At 48.1% G+C, this 9,083-nt stretch overlaps 1 protein-coding gene across 3 annotated transcripts; it reads right to left on the bottom strand.

Annotated features, from left to right (window-relative positions):
* Nucleotides 1–2,583: 2,583 nt before the first annotated feature.
* On the bottom strand, nucleotides 2,584–6,947 carry LOC107100317 (monocarboxylate transporter 7-like). 3 transcript variants are annotated; one of them, XM_015398763.1, is made up of 6 exons: nucleotides 6,922–6,947; nucleotides 4,891–5,138; nucleotides 4,663–4,806; nucleotides 4,103–4,231; nucleotides 3,116–4,021; nucleotides 2,584–3,037 (listed from the first exon to the last, which is right to left on the bottom strand). In XM_015398763.1, the coding sequence occupies exons 1-6, from the start codon at nucleotides 6,930–6,932 to the stop codon at nucleotides 2,802–2,804; spliced, it is 1,674 nt and encodes a 557-aa protein (XP_015254249.1). In that variant the 5' UTR covers nucleotides 6,933–6,947; the 3' UTR covers nucleotides 2,584–2,801. The 3 variants fall into 3 exon arrangements, with proteins under 3 accessions (XP_015254249.1, XP_015254250.1, XP_015254251.1); XM_015398764.1 differs by lacking the exon at nucleotides 6,922–6,947 and adding an exon at nucleotides 6,538–6,637; XM_015398765.1 differs by lacking the exon at nucleotides 6,922–6,947 and adding an exon at nucleotides 6,538–6,633 and having other exon boundaries at nucleotides 4,891–5,135.
* Between the last annotated feature and the right edge of the window lie 2,136 nt (nucleotides 6,948–9,083).

The following is a 9,083-nucleotide window of genomic DNA, read 5'->3' as shown; positions in this document are numbered from 1 at the left end:
TTCAAGTTGGCGATCCAACGACCAACCCGGCCGTGGAGGATCAGGAATCAGAAAGGTGGAATAACTCTGTGACGAAATATTAAGGCCAGGCTAGAGATGTTTCTTCTATTTCGAGAATAAAGTCATCATAGAACAAGCCGTTCATTAAGAAAGCTTCCAGCTCCACCAATCAGCAACCAGAGTCCACTTTGACATCCTTCCCAGTTTGATGCCCCTGCTAAAACATTTCCTGATTTGTCAAACTGATGCTAAAGTAGAACTTCACATGATGCTCCACATTCCTCACTTTAGGGAACAAAAGGCTTCTTTTAAGAGTTGTTATAAAATATAACTTGTTTCTCGTAATTATAGGACTTAATTCTCTTAATTTTACAAATTAATTCTCATAAAGTTACGAATTTATTCCTGCAATGTCACGACTTAATTCTCGTAATTTTACGACTTTATTCTTGTAATGTTATGGAAATAATGTTCAAATAGAAAAGAAGAAAAAAAAATCTCTAGCCTGGCCCTAATACTTTGTTGTATAAAACATCTAACTGCCAACTATATCTAGCATTTTTTACTGATTAACTCTAAATGTATCAAATCACGGCGAACGTATTAGTTTTAGGTATAATGATCCATTGATCGTTCCCTGCTGACCGGACTTCTCCTTTAATAATAATAATACATTTTATTTAAAAAGGGCGCCTTTCTGGACACTCAAGGTCACCGTACAAAAACATAAAAAGTGTCAGAAAAAATAATAATTATAAAGACATTAAAAAACATTTAAAAAATACAAAACCAAGCATCCATCCACCTCTAAGACGATTTAAATTAAACAAACTTTGCCCGGAAAATTGAGCTTTTTATTTCAGAGAAGAGAGGCAGGCTTCACAATCAGCTAGAGATTGGCTGTCATGTCGCAGTAAACTTAACCCTTTCGGGGGGGGGGGGTCCATCAGATCAGTGCCTGTCCTTCCCTGGGAGGTGAACCTTTAGCAGACGGCAGCAGAAATGTCCGCTCAAAGCGACTGCTGTTTGAAGTTTTTCCTTCCACTTAACCTTCTGACCAATCAGCTTCTTTAACAGTAACCTTTCTTCACCCCCCCCAATGGTTAAATAAGCTATGAGTTCGCAGAGTAGGGGCCAGGACCCCCATGGGGGGTCTCAGGAGGGTTTCTACAGCTGTGTGATCTCTGAGGGCCACAAACACATCATGAACTTAGTAACAATGATTTATCTAAAACATGATTTAAGTATTAAATCAAATCTTTATATTTATCCACAAAATGAAATGTCCAACTGAGTCAATAAATAATCATCATCATTATTGATTATCATTTAAAGAATAAGTCTCTTAAATTATGAAGTCAAATAAGAAAAGAGAAGAAAGGAGGGGGGAAAAAAGGACCAGTGCACCGTTTCACAGGGACCTATAAGAGGGACGGACAATGGAGGAAGGAGCAGAAGGACAAAAGTTTGGGACTCAGAGGTCCAGTTGGCTCTGGATGAACCTGTAGACGGGCGGAGAGGCAGCCGGTTTTTACCTGCTTCTGGACTAATTGTAAATATATCCTGACGATCACTAAATAAATGGATAAAAGGAAAAAATCTGTGTTGTCCTTTGAGATAAACCCTGTGGAACTAAGTCTGCATCTATTTATCCATTTTCAAATGGGGAAGCTTCATAAGATAGAAGAGAACTAGAATAAATGATTGAGTTACATGAAGTGGTTCCAGGTAGTTTTAGAGGCTGCTCTGTTTTCTGGGTCAAAGGATGAGATGTTTGGGAAGCTCTGATCCAGCCTTCAGTCCAGCAGATAGAAAATACTTAGCATTCTTTATTTTTTGAATATTGGACTTTCAATCTCTGGGGAAAAAAATAAAAAATTTTAGATAAAGACCTGAAATGTTGATATAACTGAGAAACATTGAACCCGTTTTTCTAAACCTTCCTGTTCTTATTCAGCCTTTTCAACCTGAAGATCAAACTCTGTTTCATTCTGGTTTTTATTGTTGCAGAGTCGATTCCATGGTAAAACTTACTGGTTGTACTGGTTTCCTAAAGCCTGACTGGAGCCGTTAAGTTATGCAGAACCTGGATGGCGCTGTCCGTGGTGCTGAAATCAGTACCAGCAGTGGAGTCAGACTCGCTGCGACTGTTTTCAAAGCTTTATTTAAAAAAGACAGATGGTTCAGCTCTTTACACCAAGTTACCTGCCTGGCACTTACAAAGTTTAAAATAAAAAAACATCAAATAAACACTTTAAATAACAACAAAGGAACCTTTTCTATCTAAAGTTCAAGTTGCAGAGGATGAAGGTGCTTCAAACATTTACAGGTTTATGTTCCCGATGATCCACACTGATGGTCTGTGGTTTTATTTCAGCACGATGATTTTTTCTCTGGTTCCTCTCAGGAAATGTTCAGTGATTTGGTTTTTTTTTTGGTTATAAAAATGTGCTGCATGACCCAGCAGAACCAGAGCAGAACCACAGCAGAACCGGAGCAGAACCGGAACAGAACCGGAGCAGAACCGGAACAGAACCGGAGCAGAACCGGAACAGAACCGGAGCAGAACCGGGCTGGGAGGAGTTTATTCAGGACTAAATGTTCAGGTGAGCCTAAAAGAAGCAGAAAGTCTGATTGGCTCCAGCGGCGGAGAACCGGTCGGATCGAAGCGGACCCCGGTTCTCTGGCGCCGTGTGACCCGGTGCCTGAAGCAGACCGCCGCCCGCCCGCCGTCTCTGGTCTCCAGCAGAGGCGGTTCAGAGGAGGAGCACCTGAGATTTGATCAGCAGCTGAACTCCGGCTCAGACGACCTCGGCCGGCTTCCCCGGACCAACCAGGTCCACCTCCAGGAAGTCCAGCGGGCCGCTGTCCTGGGACATCTTCTCCTCTTCTTCTGGGTTCTTGCTTTCACTCGTTCTTTGGCAGGTGCGGGCTTTGGCCACGCCCACCAGAGCCAGGCACACGGCGCTGAGGCCCATCCCTGCTGCGCACGAGTAGAAGGCGGCGCCGTAGTTCTGGGTGACATCGACCAGGACACCTGGAGGCAAAGACGGGTCAGAGGTTAGAAACGCTAACGGCGGGACGGAGACGGCTGACGGAGCGGAGCAGAGCGTACCTCCCAGCGGCGGCCCGGCCAGCCCGGCGAAGCTCTGGATGAAGACGTAGACGCCCACACAGGAAGGCATCTTCTGGATGCCGACCACTTCCTCCTCGGCCAGCAGGGGGATGTGCGTGGAGCCCACCGTGCCCATGAAGAAGCCGTAGAGGGCGCAGCAGACCGCCAGGCCCCAGAACTCCCAGACCACCGTGAAGACCACCAGAACCAGGCACATCAGAACCACGCAGCCCAGCAGGACGTGCGTCTTCTTGCAGCGGACCTTGTTCAGCACGACCCCGATGGAGAGGCGTCCCACGATGTCGGCCACGGCCATGATGGACAGCATGTAGGACGCCATGGCGGGCTCCACGCCGCGGCTCTTGCTCAGCTCGATGATGTAGAGCTGCGGAGCGAAGAAGCCCAGCGTGGCGAAGAGGCCGAACAGAGAGTAGCAGATGAAGGCGCCGTCTTTGAGCATGGAGAAGTCCAGGAGTTTGGGGGCGGGGCTAGGAGAGGCCCCTCCCTCCGACAGCTCTGCATTCAGATCCTGCTGGACAGGGCTGGGAGGTGGGCTGGGGGGGCCGGAGCCAGACTCCTCGCTGTCCTTCGGGCTCCACTCCATCAGAGCCTTGGCCTCCGGAGCGTTTCTCAAGTCTTCGTCTGACGACGACAGGAAGGTGACGCCGGAGTCCCCGGAGCCCTGGGAGATGGCGGAGCTGAGGGACGTCCGGGTTTGTTCGTTCTCCAGCTCAAAGACGCTCTGCTTCAGGGACAGCGAGGCCGAGTCGCCGTCCTCCTTCTCAGGCTCCGCCTCGATGCTGATCGGACGCAGCAGGGCGCCAAAGGCGATGACGGACGCCTGCATGACGCCGAGGACGACCAGACAGTAGCGCCAGCCGATGTCCTCCTTCAGGCTGGTGAAGGCTGCAGAGACACGATCGCATCACATCTACGTCCTGACCTTCAGGCTAAAGCTAACATCCAGGAGCTACGCCTCAGACTCACCGGGCGCAAAAGCAAAGATGGCGAAGGATTCCCCAGAGGAGGCGATGGACGTGACGAGGGCCCGGCGCCTGGAGAAGTACTGGGCGAGGATGGTGACGGTGGGGATGAAGGACAGACAGAAGCCCAACCCTAAAGAGAGGAGAAAAGAGACGGGACATGACAGCCACTGGCCCGCATGGTAGGAACCCTGCATGGCTAGGGGGGGTGGGGTCAGAGAGTCAGGCGGTCAGCGCGGCGTCCGGCGGCTGCTGGAAGACAAAACCAATGTAAAGACAGAAAAGAGAGGGGGGGCGGGGAGGTTAGCGCCGATCCACTGGACTCATGAATTCATGGGGAGAGCTAGCAGTGCCGCTGTTCAGGGAGAACTCAGTCCAGTCACTGCGTTCCCCCGTAGGCTCCGCCCACAAAGCTGAGGCGGCGGGACGGATCGCTCTCTCAGAAAGTTCTGGATTGTAGCACAAGTTTGACGGACACTGCTAGGAGTCCCTTTACTTTAAACACGACACACGGCTCTGCAGGGGGAGGAGCCAGCCGGGCGCCAGGTGGGTGGGGTCAGGTACCTGAGACGATGCCGGTAGTGATGTACATCTCGCTGATGCTGCGGGTGAAGGCGGAGGAGATCATCCCCAGGCTCATCAGGAAGCCGCCCATCATCACCACGGGGCGACAGCCGAAGCGGTTGCTAAGCAACGAGGCCAGGGGTGCTGTGGGGGAGGAGGGGGGGTCATTATCGCTCTGATAACTGATAGAAAGTGAAGAACCAGAACCTGGACCCGGCGGGAACCGACCTGAGAAGGCGAAGATGAAGACGGAGATGGAGATGACCCAGGACACTCTGCTGGTGCTCTCCTGGAACTCCTCCATCAGGTCCTGGAGGAACACCCCCAGCGTCTTCAGCACGCCGTAGGTGCTGACCTCCACCATGAAGAAGACCGCGGCCACCGCCCAGCCCCAGCCGCCTTCCGGCACCGCCGGGTACACGTTTGGACCCAAACAGTCCGGGGTTCTGACGCTCTTCATGGCTACAGGCGTCCTGCTGGGAGAAGCAAACATCACATGACCTTCAGAGACGTTTCGACGGTGGATCCCAAGCGGGTTCCTGGACCCGGACTTTCCGTTTCCTCCTGAGGGAGACGGCAGCTTTCACTGCGACCCGCTGGGCTCCAGCAGCTCCAGGCAGAACCACAGCAGGAGGTTCTGCTGGACTACAGGTCCGTTTACTGCAGACGCTTTAGGAGCAGCAGAGGGGCGATCACATTAATCCATCATTTAAATAATCAACTAATTTAGTAACGGGTTAATCTTTAACTCACTTAGAGCAGGAATTATACCCAGATTGTAAAAATATAGAAACATTTTGCATTTATGATTTAAAAAACTGCTAAATAATCATTAGCTGCAGCAGCTGTGAACCACAAAGCAGAACTGATTGGTTGCTGGAAGCCAAACTGGACTGAACCGGATCGGCCTGTCAGGGATCAACACTTGGTGGCGCTGTTGCAACAAGCCTCAGCCTGTTTTAACCCTTTATAAGGCAAAAATGAATGTTAAAGTAATAAGAAGAAACGCCAACTTGCTGAAATATATATAAAAAATTCATGAAAAACACTCATGAGAGTGAAAGAGACACTTTTTTTGTTGGTCCAACATAACCTTAGAGGCATTAATGCAGATACTGGCACTTACATGTTTTAGTTTATAAACTTAAATATAATTGTTAACTAGGTTTATTAACTTTTCAATTAGCTTTTTACCTTTTTTTTCTTAACTTTTTTTCAGCTGCTCTTTTCTTTCAGACGGGATGGATTCAAATTTAACATTAAAGACCTGAAACAAAGAGTTTCAGATAGAAATGCGTAAATAGATTCAACAGACGCCTAATAACTCCTAATTAAACAGTGAGTCCAGCTTTTAATCCTAAGATCAGAGATCAGTCACTCATTTCAAAATCTCATTGTTTTTATTCAATTACACAATTAAAGTATTAAATATTAGTTTATTTTTTTCCCTTCAGACTTTTTCACTCGTTTGATAAATAAAATATTTGCTATTTTAGTCTTTATCTGCTTTTAGATTTTGTAAAAAAAAAAAAAAACTTTCAGAAACATTTTATTTATAATCGCAGGATGCGGCTGCGAAGCGCGCGCTTCCTGGTTGTTTGTTGTAAACGCGCGCGCACAGCAAAGCGCCGCTTCCTGGTTTTTCTACTCAAGCTTTTTTTTGGGGGGGGGGGGTCAGCCTGTCCGCCCTGCAGGGGGGTGATGATGATGATGATGCTAAAGCTACTTAGCTCAGCTCTTCATCCACATTATGTCACCAAGTTTAAACTTTCAAAAGAAAATAAACTGACTCCATTAAAACGTTAAATCTTCAGATAATAAATCTAAGGTTTAGTCAAATAAAGTTAGATTTAAAGGAGCCGCGTCCAGACTCACCGGCGGATGCTTTCTGCTTCCTGCTTCTTTTAATCGTTTCTCATGTCAGGATTCTGGTTTCCCGCTTTTTAGAGACGAGCAGCTAAAAAACGTTTTCTCTAACGTTTATTTAGTGACGGAGAGGCTGAACCTGTGTCCCGGTGCGGCGGCGCGGCTCCCCGGCAGCAGCAGCACCGGCAGCATCCTCTCCTCTCCTCCTGCCGGCTCCGGCAGCTCTTTTCCGGCTCAAGCCGGTATTTCAAACGCGGGCGCGCGGTTTCCCGGCGTCATGAACGCGCAGCTCTTCGCCCGCTTTGTCTCATCTCGCTCACGCGCGCAAACCTTTCTGAAGTGGCGCGCGCCGCCGCCACTTCAGAAATAATAATAAAATAAAACAGAGAAAACCTATAGAACATAGAGCTTCAGCTAATAGATTTGACATCAAACTAGAAAGCTGGCGGGGGGCGCGCGCGACAGGCGCGTTGCGCATAGCGGCGGAGCGCGCGGCGGCAGGAACAGGTTTCCTCCGGTTTGAAACAGCTTCCTTCCCCTCCTGCTCCTGATAGTTAGGATTTAATATAAAAAAATAATATATAATAAAAACTATTCAACCAGGGAGTAAAGTTTAAAATAATTAAAAATGTTTGATTTGTTCTAATCGACCTGAAAAACAGGAAATACCTGGATTTTACTGCTTCACACTAATGATTTAAAAAAGACTATAAAATAAATGAAAGATTTCCTCTGGCCTTCACCAGGAGGAGGTTTCTGAGGCAAACAGTGAATCATCTTCCTGCTGCAGCTCAGAGCAGGCCACTCTCAGGCTCCTCTAAAATATTAAACATGTTCTTACATAAAGGATTTATAAATGCTGCACCTTTTATTTAAATAAAATAAAAGGTGCAGCATCTATAAACGATTATCTTCTCCAAGTGTTTATAGATGTCTGAGTGCAGCCTCCCATCTGATCCATCTAATACATTCTGCTGCCTCACCTTACTCTCAGCCCTGTTGGACCCTCAGACCTGTGATGGCCCCTCAGACCCGCGATGGCCCCTCAGATCTGCGATGGCCCCTCAGATCTGCGATGGCCCCTCAGCCCTCTGTGGCTGATCCTGGCAGGTTCCTGTCCTCATATAGCCTCTGAATCAGAGCAGGGGTGTGTCTAAGAGCAGGCTGGGCCGGATCCTGACCCAAATTCTGCAAAGGCCACACCACCACTGCTGTAGCCCCTTAGCTTAGGAATGTTGGCCTGTAGATGCTGCAAACAGAACTTAATTCCTAGACTTTAGAATATTTTCCAGGTTTTATGCAGTGATACAATCAGATCTCTTTTAAATGTTTGATAGATGGACAGACGCAGCTACTAAGGCGTCTCTTTTATCTTTCGAAGGATGTTTCCTTGTTAGACGGCGTAACTAAAATGCACATGGCACACGTCCGAAGTCCAAGGAGGCGATGGTGTTTGATTAAAGGTCTTATGTAAGCGGGTAGTCAATCTGTCAGTGAGCTCATAGCGGCTCCTGAAGGATGCAAACTGAGGCCTTTTCCTGTTAATCTCAGTTTTCTTGTCTTAAAGTCAACATTTGCACCTTATTTAGCTCCAGTCTCCCTGACGGATGTTTGGTTTGGGGATGAGCCGGTCAGGGCAGGTTTCTCCTTCTGCCCAGCTGGGTCTGGAAGTCCGGCCCAAACCAAACAGCGTCCTGCTCAGAGGTGACTTTCAGGGGGGCCCCCCCCATGAGGCGACCCTGTCCAAACAAAGAGGAAAACAGTCAGGTTTCTCTCTCCTCTCCTGCTGATTAATCGAGGAGGTTTTCTCTTTGCTTTGTTTAGTTTTTATCCCAGCAGCTCACTGGTTTGAGGCAACATCAGATCCCAGATCTGGGCCCCGCTGAGGAGCTTCATCCCTGTGGAACACACTGAGCGCAAGCATCACAGGATCTCCCATGACCTTGTAGCTGAAGCCAGGAACACGGACGCCATAAAAGGGCTGGACTTTAGAGTGAGACACAGATGTTGGATAAGAGAAGTCACAGCACAGCAGGTTGGATCTGTTAAATAATCAAAGCGCTCAGTCTGGCCTTGCTGTAACGACAGGAGGGGGGGGGGTCTGCCATCCACTGAGGCCACGCCCTGCACCATGCAGGCGCTGTAAACACAGCAGCCCAGCCTGAGCAGGTCAGAGCCGCTCCGCTGGGGCCCGTTCCTGGACGGTGCTGAGGGTGGGGCGTCACAGTTTTTATGCTCCTAACATGCAGCCAGAGCCAAGAAAACAGATTTGATGCAGCAGCCATTAAAGGTTTGCTCGACACTTTGCCCCACTGAAGATAACAAAGACTGGTCAAAGTTAATTCAGATAGAACACGTCACGAATGCTTCAGCTTCAGCTCTTATTAATCAAAGGTTAAACCTAAATCCATCAAAGCAAACTAATCCTCTACTCCTAACTCCAGTTCTTTCTCATATCTTCAGATCTGCCACTTTATTCCAACGTATAACCCATCGTTTCCTCAATGACACTGAAACCTGGATGTTATACTAAAGATCACCATAACTTCAAAGGG

Source organism: Cyprinodon variegatus, unplaced genomic scaffold (genome assembly GCF_000732505.1).
Source record: "Cyprinodon variegatus isolate N-32 unplaced genomic scaffold, C_variegatus-1.0 Scaffold960, whole genome shotgun sequence".
Lineage (NCBI taxonomy): Eukaryota > Metazoa > Chordata > Actinopteri > Cyprinodontiformes > Cyprinodontidae > Cyprinodon > Cyprinodon variegatus.
Note: the sequence above shows the minus strand (reverse complement) of the source record. Positions and strands in the feature narration are given on the sequence as shown.